This window comes from Pyrus communis, chromosome 7 (genome assembly GCF_041283825.1).
Source record: "Pyrus communis isolate YQ-2024b chromosome 7, ASM4128382v1, whole genome shotgun sequence".
Taxonomy (NCBI): Eukaryota; Viridiplantae; Streptophyta; class Magnoliopsida; order Rosales; family Rosaceae; genus Pyrus; species Pyrus communis.
Window position 1 is genome coordinate 27,349,300 of NC_142571.1, and position 15,205 is coordinate 27,364,504.

At 37.2% G+C, this 15,205-nt stretch overlaps 1 protein-coding gene and 1 pseudogene across 2 annotated transcripts; both read right to left on the reverse strand.

The window, feature by feature from the left end:
- Nucleotides 1-536: 536 nt before the first annotated feature.
- On the reverse strand, nucleotides 537-3,355 carry LOC148695992 (peroxisomal membrane protein 11B-like; annotated as a pseudogene). Its single transcript, XR_015964186.1, has one exon. The product of XR_015964186.1 is annotated as a peroxisomal membrane protein 11B-like (transcript).
- A 5,086-nt stretch (nucleotides 3,356-8,441) lies between these two features.
- On the reverse strand, nucleotides 8,442-9,551 carry LOC137733277 (peroxisomal membrane protein 11B-like). Its single transcript, XM_068472419.2, has one exon. The coding sequence runs from the start codon at nucleotides 9,214-9,216 to the stop codon at nucleotides 8,539-8,541; it is 678 nt and encodes a 225-aa protein (XP_068328520.1). The 5' UTR covers nucleotides 9,217-9,551; the 3' UTR covers nucleotides 8,442-8,538.
- Between the last annotated feature and the right edge of the window lie 5,654 nt (nucleotides 9,552-15,205).

Consider the following 15,205-nt stretch of genomic DNA (forward strand, 5'->3'; position numbering starts at 1 on the left):
CTTTTGTTGAAGATTAGACTTGAATTGAAACGAATGTTAAAAAAATAGACCCACATAGTTGCTAGCTAGTAATTAAAAATAAATTAACAACCAAACAAAAATTCGTAAAAATTAAAAAAAATAAACATGCACATAGCATTTCGAACTTAGGACCTCTCGTTAATTTTAAATACAAAAATCATTGCTTCTAATTAAACTTCTAATCATTTAGCCAAATTTTATAAATTTATACTGTTATGAAAAGAAATTTGTAAAAATTGGAATTCAAATATGCACACATGATGTTTTGAACCCAATATCTTCTCATTAATTTTAAACAACAAAATCATCGGATCTAGTTAACTTTCTTTATCATTAAACCAAATTTTATAAATTTATACTCCTATGAAAACGTATATAAATATGCCACACTAATAATTTTGGTACCCCTAATTTTTTTGGATCCCGGACGGTCGTCCTGCCCGCACTGGGTCTGGTCCAGCCCTGAGTAGAGGAGAAGGGTTGTTGATTTTAAACATATGATTAAACACCACCCATGAACATAATTAATCCTTTATATAACGATGCAGTATGCATTAGAGATACTGAATTTACAAACTTGAACTCCAAACACAATTAACAAGACCTTAATCACTTCACTTATGAAGGCCAGTTTCTCTACCAACCAGACCACGCAGACACCAAACCACTAATCCCAAGAGTGACTACATGATTACAGAAGGGATTAGGCTCGATTCTGATGACCAAATCCGCAACATAACCCCTACTGCCATTAATCTCATCATTCTATCACCCCTAATCTTCCTCAAAACTCTCGCTCTTCGTCTCCGCATACTTGTCCTCCAAGGCAGCAACCTTCTTCTCCGCCTCCACACCCTCTTCCGGCGCAATGAAATCCAAAACAATGAAGAACACGTACCCGAACGACTCACCAAACGCTGATATAAAGCTCATCTTTCACGCCAGATTCAGGCTCAGAGTCCCGATTCTGGACAGCCAGAGAAAATGGTCGAAAAAGAAGTAGACCTTCTCCCCTGCATTAGCAAGAACAGCTGGGAACCGAAGCGTATGGGTTGATACAGGGCTTCTTCTCAACGCATTGACTCCCGTGAGAAACCGGCCCGTTCGAAAGGCCTTCCGGCTAAGCCCGGAGGCAACTTCCCACTGCTTGGCTCGCTGCGCGATTTCGGGGCTTTTGGCCTCGGCGTGCCAGTGCGCAACCTTGGAGACGTACTGGAAGGTTTTGACAAGCTTGTCGATGCTGTCCCTCTTTGGCAGGAAGATAACAAGTTTGTCAACTGTGTCGTTCATGATTGAAAGTTTGTGTAGCAGATGGTTTGGTTGTGGTTGGCGGTGAAGAAGTACGAATCGCGCTGGCTCAGAGAATTTGGGATTGGATTAGTAGAAGAAACGTGGTTAAGGAGCACCCCAGAAGTTGAAGGATTTTGGATAATAGTATACAAGCGTCTGTGGTTGGACTACATGTCATGCAACTCGCTACCAGTAGTTTTTGTGTTATCTGTTTTCTTTGTATAATTTTCTAACAGCAGGCTTTCTTGTCTTTAGCAGACAACATTCCAATGCTTGTTATCTCCACACAAGTAGAACAATAATATTTATTTTTTCTTGTAAATGAGAGACTTTATGTTTGATTCACGTGAATGATGACAACGTACAATACTTGTGCTAACTTTGATATCTGATTATATATGACCTATTTATTTTCTAACTTACTGACGTTGTCCAATTTTCACTCTACTTAGAACTTATTCATATCTTAACCTTTTAAAATACAGTATCGTAATATGTCAAGAAAAATTATTAAGAGCATCTTTAAAGAAAATATCACATGTAGCATTTTAACATTTAAAAGTTTTGATCACCATCCGATATGTCAAAATACGACTATTTAATAATCAATAATAAATATTTACAGAGCAAAAGTAATAATAAGAAGGGTAAGAAAATATTTAATATTGTTATCTTTTTTTTTTTAAAATGCTACATCACAATTGATTCTTCGGTTGAAAACACTATTGTTATCTTTTTTTTTTTTTAACATTAATTCTGATTTAGACCTTTTGACATCTTGGCATATCAGTATTAAAGTCACTCTTAAAACTTATTCATGACATACAACTGAAGTTGTAACAACATGTGACTAAGTGCACTAAAATACTCGTGATTGCAATGGGCTTGAGTTTAGCAAAATTAACTAATCACAGTGTGGTCATTTAGTACTACAATTTAGTCGTATTCTACCTTCATGTGTAATTGAGAAATATTAAATCGGATTCAAATCAAATTATTATAATTAGTTCATTATGATTCTTAGTTTATTCAGGAAAAACTAATTGCAGTGTGCTCAACCACACGGCATGACAAATGCATGGTCTGTTCCAAGGGGTATCGTCTCGTAGGCTCTCAACATTGCGCCCAAACAAAACACATGGACAAAATAACCCAGTCAAGCCTGAAGAGGTAACAATAGGCACGGGCATGGTGTTATGAGTAGACCGTGTTTTTATGAGGCAAGCTCGGCGGGAAGCCAAATCCCCCAAAAAAGAAAAAGTACCTAACTTAATGGAAACCAAAGGTAGTTCCCATAAACTCAATACCATATCGCTGTACGAGAATCGAAAAGATATTTCCCATATCAACTTACAACTTTCTCTATCTTCAGCACAGCCAAAAATTCAACAATCCAATCCAAACCAAACCAAAAAAAAAGGTAAAATTCAACAATCCAAACCAAATCCCACCAACACAAGTTTGAACCGAAACGCAATTCATATAAAATCGTACAGGAAAACAAATGGGATATTAGCTGCGGAGTTTTCAGAGCAAACCCATGTCAAATTAATAGATATTTCAACGAATCCGACTAGAGAGAGGGAGAGAGAGAAACCTGGGGAACTTCGATGGGCTGATTGAGCTCGCCGGGCTTAATGTCCTCGGCTGGCGCTTGATCCTTGTCAGCTTCACATACCGCGAGTGCGCAGTTCCGTCCGCCATCCGATCTGGTCTGGTCTCTCCGGCACCGCTTTCTCTCCGTTTGGTTGGTGGGAAAACCCGGACTGGCCGAGGGTAGACTTACGCGGGTCAACTTTTTTTCTTGTAACGCTTATTTAGGCCCTTCCGATGTAAGAACTCGTCCCGGCTGAGTCTCCCCTTTAGTCGTCTCTCGCTCACTTCCGCTTCGGCCTTCAGATTTGTTTGGATTGCTGCCGACCTGGAGATTTGAGAAAATAATTAAAATGGTTACTTTTACAGAATGTATCACCTTTTAAATTTAGCTTATTATATTAATATTTTATGAATCGTTGAATAAATCTCGCATACTTAGTAAATTTCACATTTGCTTTTTTATTTAAAAATTATCTTAAGATTGTAAATCGGAGCAATTGTTATTCCAGCCATGATATCTAGTAGAACTGAATAGCCATGGTTTTGGGCATTTGCCAGACTAAGATGGAGGATCTAAATTCCGGAATAGTGATGTTTGGAAAGCTTTTCAATGATTGAAAAAATGTTTCAGTTCATTGGAATGAATATTCAAGGGGAAAGTAGTAGACTTTTATTAGGACAATTGGTAAGTTTGTTAAAGGGCTTCCGGCTGCCCATCATTCCAGTTGTAGCTGTAATCTTCTTCAATGATAGGAGTATATTAAGCAACGTTTGTTCTTTAATTTATCTATAAATACGTTCACTAAAAGAAATATATAGAAGTAACTAATTAACTAACTAGATTTGATGAAACATAGCATATAGCATTAGTGAGAGGCTGTAGACAACCAAACCCCAAACAGAATAAACAATGATTGGCATTAGAAAAACCTACGACAAATATGAGAAAGCTACTAGTACTGCAGTACACTAATTAGTGTGTGCGTGTGTGCATACACACACACACACTAATTACATGATAGTTTTTTCACGTCACTCAATACAATTGGTACATGCTTGATCATCAATGGTGCTAGTACTGCCTCTGCATGATTCTACTACAGGATCAATGGTGGGGCTAGGATACTTAAAACCATGAGTTTTGTAATATTTATTAAAGTGAAGATTGCAGAGAACTACAAGGAGGAAGGTGACGATGTAGATAGACATGGTAGCACATTTGAACCACAAAGGAAATGGGATGGAAATGGATATGAAGAAGGCTGTGACCCCAAAGAAGAGGCCAAGTTGATCGAAAATCGTGGCAATTGTTATTCCAGGGGAACAGTAGCTGAAATGAATAAACTTGCTTACCAAGATACAAGTGAAGGCAAGTAAGACTGAGAGTCCAAGAAAGCAAAAGATTACAGGGAGATAGAGGTGACCGGGGGGACCTTGGAAGGGGAGAAATGCTATTCCAATCGCCGCAGTAAAGCAAAACACTACGATTATTGTTGCCCAATCTAAGTTGTTGTTGTCGTACTTATTGTTAGTCCTCCCGTCTGCAACTTCTTGCCTTGCGGCTTCTAGGTCATGATTGGAATCGCAATCTCGATCGATGGGACCAATTATCAGAAGTTTGAGCCGTTGGGTTGGCGTTACTGTAACTGCAAGGAAAAAAGGCTTTAAGTACTGATCCCCAGCAGTATTAACAACAGAACTCATTTTGTTCTGCACAAAGGTAGGTAGAGATGGAGATATATCGGGAGGTAGAGGTACTTGATGATGATATGGTTTGTGAGATTTGATGGTTTGAATGGAAGTGGTATTTGAATGCTCAGGAAATGGTTTGCATGCAGATATATAGACAGGCAAAGAGAGAGAAATGGCAGATGTCGTGGTAGTAGAGGGAGGAGAGTGGAGGTCTCAGATATATAGAGGGATAAATGGTAGTAGATAGAGGAGAGAGAAATGAGAGATGTCTCAGATATATAGAGGGAATAATGGTAGTAAGAGAGGAGAGAGGAGAGAGAAATGAGAGATGTCTCGGATATATAAAGGGATAAATGGCAAGTAGAGAGGAGAGAGAAATGAGAGATGTCTCGGATATATAAAGGGAGATGTCTCGGATATATAAAGGGATAGATGGCAGTAGAGAGGAGAGATAAATGGGAGATGTCTCGAGATATAGAGAGATAAATGGTAGTAGAGAGAGGAGAGAGAAACGGAAGATGTCTCGAGATATAGAGAGATAAATGGTAGTAGAGAGAGGAGAGAGAAACGGAAGATGTCTCGAGATATAGGAGAGATTTTTAGGTGTACTCTCACTCATAATGGTGTACCCTCACTTTTTGTACCCTCAATAAATAAATAAAAATCAAACCATTATGAGTGAAAGTACACCTAAAAATTTCTCGAGATATAGAGAGATGAGGAGAGATAAATGGGAGAATCAGGAGATGCCTTGCAGAGAGGAGAGAGGAAAGAGAAATGGCAGATGTCTAGGAACTTACCTAGTAATTTGAAAAAAAATCTATATTTAATTAATAAGGGTCACTTTGAGAGCATTCCCACCGTAGCAAATTGCTCGGGGGACAGTCTCCAGAACAAAGGCCCGAGGGCCGGTGGATGGCCTCCAGCGTGAGGCAGGCCGGGGGATGGGGGAGGCCCGAGGGCCAGGCCCGTGAGGGATTGCCAGGCCTTGAGCCCGAGGTGAGGATGACGCCATGCTGACGCCAGGGTGGCGTCAGCGTATTATTTAATTTTTTTTGTGTCAGGCGCGTGCACCCCACTCGCGCGTGGGGGCGCGTCCCGACACAATAATCAGAGAAAAAAGGGTTTTGTCAGTTACCGTTGGGAAGCCACGTGGCTTCCCACGGTACGTTAGATCCTAACGGTCACTTAATGTGGACCGTTAGATCTCAACGGTAAAAAAAAAAAAATGTCAGATTTAATATCCACCGTTCGATCTGAGATCAACGGTGGATATTAAAATGCTTTATAAATTAAAAAATAAATGAAAAAATAGTTTAAAAAATCTGAAAAGTTATCGTTGTGACACGTGGCACAATCTGGAGCGTTGGAATTCAAATTTTTTTATATCCAACGGCAGAGATTAATTAATTGAATAAAAATTTAAAAAAAAATGTAAAAAATTCAAAAAAATTCAAAAAAATATCTGAAAAATCTGAAAAAAATTGTAAAAAAAATTGTTTTTACTTTTCTATAAATACCTTCTCATTATCATCTACCTTACACAACAATTTCATATTTTCTCAACTACTTTCAATCACATTCCTTTCTTTGTCTCAAAGTTTGAATCCATTTTTTTTCAACAAAATGACCACAGGTGCACTTACGTTTGAATCCATTGTATTATTTTGTATTATTTAATAATACTTCGGATAATGACACGTGGCGCACCGAGAACGATTAAAAATCTTATCCGATATTACAATTAAAATTATTTTGTATTATTTTATAATAAAAAAAAATACTAATATTTTATTGCTTATTGCCAGGGCTATTGAAGTGTAACGGTGGAGATGCAAATTCTATTGCCAGGGCTACTTACTGTTCATTAAGGGCAGTTACTATTCATTAGGTGGATTGAATAGTGTATTGCCAGGGGGGAGGGCTCCAACGCTGGAGTTGCTCTGATGCATGGCATTGCCATGTCTTGGAATTTCAACACTGGATATTGTTGTGAGTAAGAGTGGGGGCGGTTTGATTTTGTGTGGTTTTAAGTTAAATTGAAACTAAAATCGTAAGTTTTTGTGATTTGGTGTGGTGCAATGCGATTTTGATATTAAAACCGAAATGAAACCAAACTATTTGGTTCGGTTTGATTTTGTTTTAAACGGTTTTGGTGTGGTTTCATTGTTTGAAAAAGTTATTATGGTTATCTAGTTGTATCTCATTTCATTTTTCTTTGATATACACTTGAATTCTAAGCAACATTTAGTGTTTGTTTTTCATTTTGCATGTCTTCTATATTTGTCAGATTCTTTAAATATTGATTGAAACATAAAATAAAAGTAAGCAACAGCAATAATTAACAACAGTTAAAAAAAAATATTTGCATATCCTGGCTGTGTTGCCTTGTACCAGAAATTATATCTAGCTTTCTCTATATCGTGTCATCTGATAAATTTTCTTGTTATTTTCTTTACTTTTTCTTTGCTTTTCAAGACACACTTTTGGCAATTTGGAGCTTAAATTAATCACAAGCATGTGTGCCCCATGTTGGTCTCTCCGGCACCCCCTTCTCTCTGTTTGGTTGGTGGGAAAACCCGGACTGGCCGAAAGTAGACTTACGCGGGTCAAATTTTTTTTTCTTGTAACGCTTATTTAGATCCTTCCAATGCATGAACTCGCTGCTGCCGAGTCTCCCATTAGTCGCTCTCGCTCACTTCCGTTTCGGCCTTCAAATGTTTTTGGATTGCTGCCGACCCGGAGATTTGAGAAAATAATTAAAATTTGGATCTGGACATTTACATAATGTATCACCTTTTAAATTTTATGATAATCATAGTTAAAAGCTGATTTGAAAGTATAGTATATTTTTATAGTAAGGTCTTTCAAAAAAATAAATAAATAAAATACGGATGGAATGTCTTTTTACTGCCATTTACAACCATCTTTGTCCTTTCAACTTCGTCAATCCACGGCCCACGTCGTGAACAGCCGTCCGAAGCAGAAGGCAGATAAACTTGATCAGGTTCGACGACTACAAGACAAAAGTCGACTTGCAAAAAAATGAAGCGGTGGAGGCAGACAGGGAGGCTGTCTTCACTATTTTTATAGTGCTTAGTACAAGTAAAGCTAATTCAACTTATTCATGAAGCTAATACATTCCTAATTAGGAAGATGAAAGAAACAGGACTTCACGGTTAAGAGTAAAAGAGGAATTTTAGTCATTAAGGGTATATTAGTACTTTCATATCAACTTTTAATTATAATTATCATAAACTTAAAAGGGTAATTATATTCTATATAGGGTCCATGCATAGTTTTGTTATTTTTCAAATTTCCCCATCACTATTCCCATCATTCGATGTAATACGACTTTTCGATTTCCCACGAAAATTGTGGCTCGTTTCAAGAGACGTACTTGGTTTCTTTACGTCAAGTCGTCCTTTTGACAACTATTTAGATTGGATACAACGTGTCGCTTATTTTTGGATTAAAATAAGTCTGAATAAATTTGAACAAACATAGTTATGACTATTTTTTTTTATTACAAATGATAACATTAATGAGTTAAATTGTTTATTCTTAGAGGGAGAGAGGTCGGTCCAAAACCTCTTAGTAAGGGTCATCTTAAATGCAAATTCCTCTAAATTTTTGGTCGAATGTAGATGACCAATATATGAGAGTTTAGAATTTGAGTCTAAGAAATTTTTTTATTTTTTTTTAATTAAAAGGTGATCAGTGCTTGACTTCATCACGTCAGTCCACCCTTTCAGGGGCCTAAGAAACTCCTTGAAGATGGTATATGGTGGAAGAGAAGGGTTGTTGATTTTAAACATCTGATTAAACACCATCCATGAACATAATTAATCTTTTATATAATGACGCAGTATGCATTAGAGATACTGAATTAACAATCTTGAACTCCAAACATAATTAACAAGAGCTTAATCACTTCACTTATGAAGGCCAGTTTCTGTACCAACCAGACCACGCAGACACCAGACCACTAATCCCAAGAGTGACTGCATGATTACAGAACGGATTAGGCTCGATATCCGCAATTCCGATGACCAAATCCGCAACATTAGCCGCTACTGCCATTAATCTCATCACTCTATCACCCCTAATCTTCCTCAAACTCTCGCTCTTCGTCTCTGCAGACGTGTCCTCCAAGGCAGCAACCTTCTCTGCCTCCACACCCTCTTTCAGCGCAATGAAATCCAAAACGATGAAGAAAACGTACCCGAACGACTCACCAAACGCCGATATAAAGCTCATCTTTTGCGCCAGATTCGGGCTCAGAGTCCCGATTCTGGACAGCCAGAGAAAATGGTCGAAAAAGAAGTAGACCATCTCCCCTGCATTAGCAAGAACAGCTAGGAACCGAAGCGTAGGGGTTGATCCAGGGCTTCTTCTTAACGCATTGAATCCCGTGAGAAACCGACCCGTTCGAAAGGCCTTCCGGCTAAGCCCGGAGGCAACTTCCCACTGCTTGGCTCGCTGCGCGATTTCGGGGTTTTTGGCCTCGGCGTGCCAGTGCGCAATCTTGGAGATGTATTGGAAGGTTTTGACAAGCTTGTCAATGCCGTCTCTCTTTGCCAGGAAGATAACAAGTTTGTCAACTGTGTCGTTCATGATTGAAAATGTGTGTTGCGCACAGATGGTTTGGTTGTGGTTGGCGATGAAGAACTATGAATCGCGCAAGCTCGATCGGAGATTTTGGGATTGGATTAGTAGAAGAAAAGAGATTAAGGAGCACCACAGAAGTTGCAGGACTTTGGATAATAGCATACAAGCTTCTGTGGTTGGACTACGTGTCATGCGACTCGCTACCAGTAGTTTTTGTGTCATCTGTTTTCTTTGTATAATTTTCTAACAGTAGGCTTTCTTGTCTTTAGCTGACAACATTCCAATGCTTGTTATCTCCACACAAGTAGAACAATAGTATTTATTTTTTTAATGTAAACGAGAGATTTTATGTTTGATTTACGTGAATGACAACGATGTATAATACTTGTGTTGACTTTGATACAAAATCATACAGGAAAACAAATGGGATATTAGCTGCGGAGTTTTCAGAGCAAACCCATGTCAAATTAATAGATATTTCAACGAATCCGACTAGAGAGAGGGAGAGAGAGAAACCTGAAAAACTTTGATGGGCTGATTGAGCTCGCCGGGCTTAATGTCCTCGGCCGGCGCTTGATCCTTCGTCAGCTTCACATACCGCGAGTGCGCAGTTTCGTCCGCCATCCGATCTGGTCTGGTCTCTCCGGCACCGCTTTCTCTCTGCTTGGTTGGTGGGAAAAGCCGGACAGGCTGAGAGTAGATTTACGCGGGTCTTTTTTTTCTTGTAACGCTTATTTAGATCCTTCCAATGTATGAACTCGTTGCCGCCGAGTCTCCCTTTAGTCGTCTCTCGCTCACTTCCGCTTCGGCCCTCAGATTTGTTTGGATTGCTGCCGACCCGGAGATTGAGAAAATAATTAAAATTTGGACTTTTACAGAATGTATCACCTTTTAAATTTGGTTTATTATATATATTAACACCCCATAAATTGTTGAATAAACTCTACATTTTTAATACACTCTACATTTTTTTCACTTAAAAATTATCTTAATACACCCAACATATTTTCTTATAATACCCCCACACCCCACATTCTCAATATAACTTTATATTTTGTACATACACCCCACATTTTCTATACACCTCATATTTTTCAAATCTTATAACATTCTTTTTAATTTTCAGGTACTGAATCTAACCATTTAAACATTTAATTTGGTGAAAGATTTCAAATCATCTAAAAGTGGCAAGGCCTAGAGTCATGGGAGGGGTTTCATTTTGTATCTGCACTGGGCACTCAAAGTACATGCGTTGACCTTCCACTCCACAATATCTACATGATATGTTAAAAGCATGCAATCTATCATGGCTGCAAAACGAGCAAACCAATCGAAAAACCCCCGCCAACACTAGTTACGTTTCTCAGTCCTACAAAAAGTGCATTTATACTTGTAGACGAAAGTTGGAGAGTCTTCAACAGCCTTTTTTTCTTCTTCAAGTTGGACTTGACTCAGAGTGTCTTTAAAAACCCTTGTTTTTTTTTTTTTTTTTTAACCTAATAAGGTCAAAATTGTCATTGCATAGTAGGCTAAATAAGTCATTTGATATTAAATTTTAATGTGGGGTGCTAATATAAAAAGCCTTAATTTTTATGATAATCATAATCAAAAGTTGATATGAAAGTATAGTATATTTTTATAGTAAGGTTTTTCCAAAAAATAAATAAATAAAATAAGGATCAAATGTCTTTTTATTGCCATTTACAACCATTCGTCAGTCCACGCCCCACGCCGTGAACAACTGTCTGAAACAGAAGGCGGATAAACTCGATTGGGTTCAACAACTACAAGACAAAAGTCGAATTGCAAAAAAATGGAGCGGCGGAGGCGGACAGGGAGGCTAGCTTCACTATTTATATAGTGCTTAGTCCAAGTAAAGCTAATCCAACTTATTCATGAAGCTGATTCAATTCTAATTAGGAAGCTGAAAGAAACGGGGCTTCACGGTTAAGAGTAAAAGAGGAGGATTTTAGTCATTACGGGTATATTAGTACCTTCATATCAACTTTTAATTATCATAAACTTAAAAAGGTAATTATATTCTATACAGGGTCCATAGTTTTGTTATATTCCAAATTTCCCCCTCACCAATCCCATCATTCGATGTAACACGACTTTTCAATTTCCCCCGATAACAGTGGTTGCATACGATGTCGTTTCAAGAGACGTACATAGTTTTTTTACGTCATGTTGTCCTTTTGACAACTATTTAGATTGAATACAACATGTATCGCTCATGTTCAGAGTAAAATAAGTCCAAATAAATTTGAACAAACATAGTTATGACTAATTTTTTTGTTACAAATGATAGCGTTAGTGTGTTAAATTGTTTATTCTTAGGGGGAGAGAGAGGTCGGTCCAAAACCTTTTATTAAGGGTCATCTCCAATGCAAATTCCTCTAAATTTTTTGTCGAATGTAGATGACCAATATATGAGAATTTAGAATTTGAGTATAAGAAACTTCTTGAAGATGGTATATAGTAGAACCAAATAGCCATGGCTTTGGGTATTTGCCAGACTAAGATGAAGGATCTAAATTCTGAGAATAGTGATGTTTCGAAAGTTTTTCAATGATTGAAAAAAAAAAATTTCAGTTCATTGGAATGAATATTCAAGTGGAAAGTAATGGACTTTTATTAGGACAATTGGTAAGTTTGTTAAAGGGCTTCCGGTTGTCCATCATTTCAGTTGTAGCTGCAATCTTCTTCAATGATAGGAGCATATAATGCAACGTTTGTTCTTTAATTTATCTATAATACGTTCACTAAAAGAAATATATAGAAGTAACTAATTAACTAACTAGATTTGATGAAACATAGCATTAGTGAGAGGCTGCAGACAACTAAACCCCAAACAGAATAAATAACGGTTGACATTTGAAAAACCTACGACAAATATGAGAAAGCTACTAGTATTACAGTACACTAATTAGCGTGTGTGTATATATATGTGTATATAAATATACACACACACGCTAATTACATGACAGTTTTTTCACGTCACTCAATGCGACTGGTACATGCTTGATCATTAATGGTGATAGTACTGCCTCCGCATGATTCTATTGCAGGATCAATGGCAGGGTTAAGATACTTAAAACCATGAGTTTTGTAATATTTATTGAAGTGAAGATTGCAGAGAACTACAAGAAGGAAGGTGATGACGTAGATAGATATGGCAGCACATTTGAACCACAAAGGAAATGGGATGGAGATGGATATGAATAAGGTTGTGACCCCAAAGAAGAGGCCAAGTTGATGGAAAATCGGGGTAATTGTTATTCCTACGGGACAGTAGATGAAGTGAATAAACTTGCTTACCAAGATACAAGTGAAGGCAAGTAAGACTGATAGTCCAAGAAAGTAAAAGATTACAGGGAGATGGAGCTGGGTGGAGGGACCTTGGAATGGGAGAAATGTTATTCCAATCGCCGTTGTAAAGAAAAACACTATGATTATTGTTGCCCAATCTAAGTTGTTGTTGTCGTACTTATTATTAGTCTTCCCGTCTGCAACTTCTTGTCTTGCGACTTCTAGGTCATGATCGGAATCGTGATCTCGAACGATGGGACCAATTATCAGAAGTTTGAGCCGTTGGGTTGACGTTACTATAACGGCAAGGAGAAAAGGCTTTAAGTAATGATCCCAAGTAGTATTAACAACAAAACTCATTTTATTATGCACAAAGGTAGGTAGAGATGGAGATATATCGGGAGGTAGAGGTACTTGATGATGATATGGTTTGTGAGATTTGATATTTCGAATGGAAGTAGTATTTGAATGCTCAAGAAATGGTTTGCATGCAGATATATAGACATGCAAAGAGAGAAATGGCAGATGTCTGGGTAGAGAGAGAAGTGACAGATGTCGTGGTAGAGAGAGAAATGGTGGTAGAGAGATGAGAGAGAAATGGTGGTAGAGAGGATAGAGGGGAGAGAGATGAGAGATTTTTTAGTGTGACCGTTGTATGAGACGGTACACAACATGTCTTCGTATAAATGATAGGATATGTATATTAAAAGGTTAATAATTTAAAAATTAAAATTTATTACCACTTACATAAAAATATGTAATGTACTATCTGTATTCACAACACAATTAAAAGTTTCCCGTAGTAAAGAGAGGAGTAGGGCGGTAGAAAGAGGAGAGAGAAATGAGAAGAGAAAGATATTAGGGCAGAGGAGAGAGAAATGGTAGAGGAAACAACTTCAAAGATCAGCTGCTGCTGATGGCCTATTACGACTATCTCCGAGTTTTGATTAAAAAATTAAAATTTAGACATATGCCTACACGTGATTGGTTATTCGCAGCGAAGTCTTGTTCAATGGTAGATGTCTGGAAATAGTAATGGAGACACAGAGAGTGTAATGGTAGTACGAGAGAAGAGAGAAAAGGTCGTAGAGAGAGACAGGGACGGAGCCACATGGGACCGCTGGGCCTAGGCCTATTCTGAAATGTACATGTGTGTGTTTGTGTGTCTGCCACTCCTTACAGCTAGTGCTGCAAATGGTGAGTGGAATTTGACTATACCATCTCCTCATGGGTGCGGAACTTGTGTTTGTCAACAACCTATTTTGGTTTTTAGAAACTAATAGCCTTCTCTTTCTTTTTCTTTTTTCAAAGCTAAACCATATAAAACCTAGTTTTTTTTATTTTTTTTAATTTTTTTTTATGTATATATTTTATTTTTTAAGCTAAACCATATAAAAACTAGTTTCTTTTTCTATCAGTTCATAAAACCAAACTTATTTACCATATTAAAAGTAACTTCTTTTTATGTCAGTTCATATAAAACCAAGGTAAAATCTCATAACAATAGTTTTGAGTTATGACCTTAAATTTTTCTTTGAATCTTCTTTTTTTTTTATTTAAATTCTACTCTTATAATAGAATCATCTTAATACTAAATTCTTCATAAAATTTTAAGGCCACATTACTCTTGTTTTATAAATTTTTTCCACGCCAATGAAAAAAATTTAATTTTTTTTTCTCTTTAATTTAATTTTTTTTTATATATCTTAAAAGCCCCTCCTGGAATGAGTTTTTGACTCTGCCACTGAAGAGAAAAGAGAGAAATGGTAGTAGAGAGAGAAGGGAGGAGAGAGAAGCGAGAAATGGTAGATGTCTGGGAATAGTAGCGGAGACACGGAGAGAGAAATGGGAGATGTCTTGGAGATAGGAGATAGGAGATAGGAGATAGGAGAGAGGAGAGAGAAATGGGAGATGTTTGAGAACTTACCTAGTAGTTTGAAAAAAGCAAATTCTATATTTAATTAATGGAATCATTTTTGCTCATCATTATAAATTATGATGTATGCTCATCATCTTATTTATCAGCGTTAAATGAGTTTGAATTTTGAGATTTGTGTAGTGGATCAACACAAATCTTAAAATTCAAATACATCTAACGATGATAAATAAGGTGGTGAGCGTTACCACCACTTGAGGGTGGTGAGCAAAAATGCGGTCACCTTGATGCATGGCATTGGCATGTCTTCGAATCTTGACATTGGATATTGTTGTGAGTCAGCCGTTTAGTTTTGACGAATTAGTCAATTTTACAATAAATGAAGGGGCAATTTTATTGTATTGTATATCTACACCCAATTTAAATTATTAATACTAGCATTTGCCTACACATTTTGTGTGTATGAACTCATTTTATTAGAAAATGAGAAGGGGAGAGAAAGAAAACCCGGGGGGGGGGGGGGGGGGGGGGTGAGAGGTTTTTGGTTTTTTTATTTTATTTTAAATATTAGAGATATTTTAGCATCACTTGTAGGTGAAGCTTCAATAAAAAACAGTAAAATTTGGACCTGTGAAATTACATTATTGCCCATCATTTTTTTTTATATGATAGAAGACTAAGTTGTCTTTTCACCATCTTTTGGTTGACAAATAGGATTTCATTAATTAATAGAGATTAATAGAGATGAATTCTCTTTTTAGCCTATTATGCAATTATTGTAAAGGATAAAATGTGAATAAAATTTTA

What these genes read in the sequence shown, in the direction of transcription:
- LOC137733277 (XM_068472419.2), bottom strand. Translation starts at nt 9,216, where the DNA reads ATGAACGACACAGTTGACAAACTTGTTATCTTCCTGGCAAAGAGAGAC.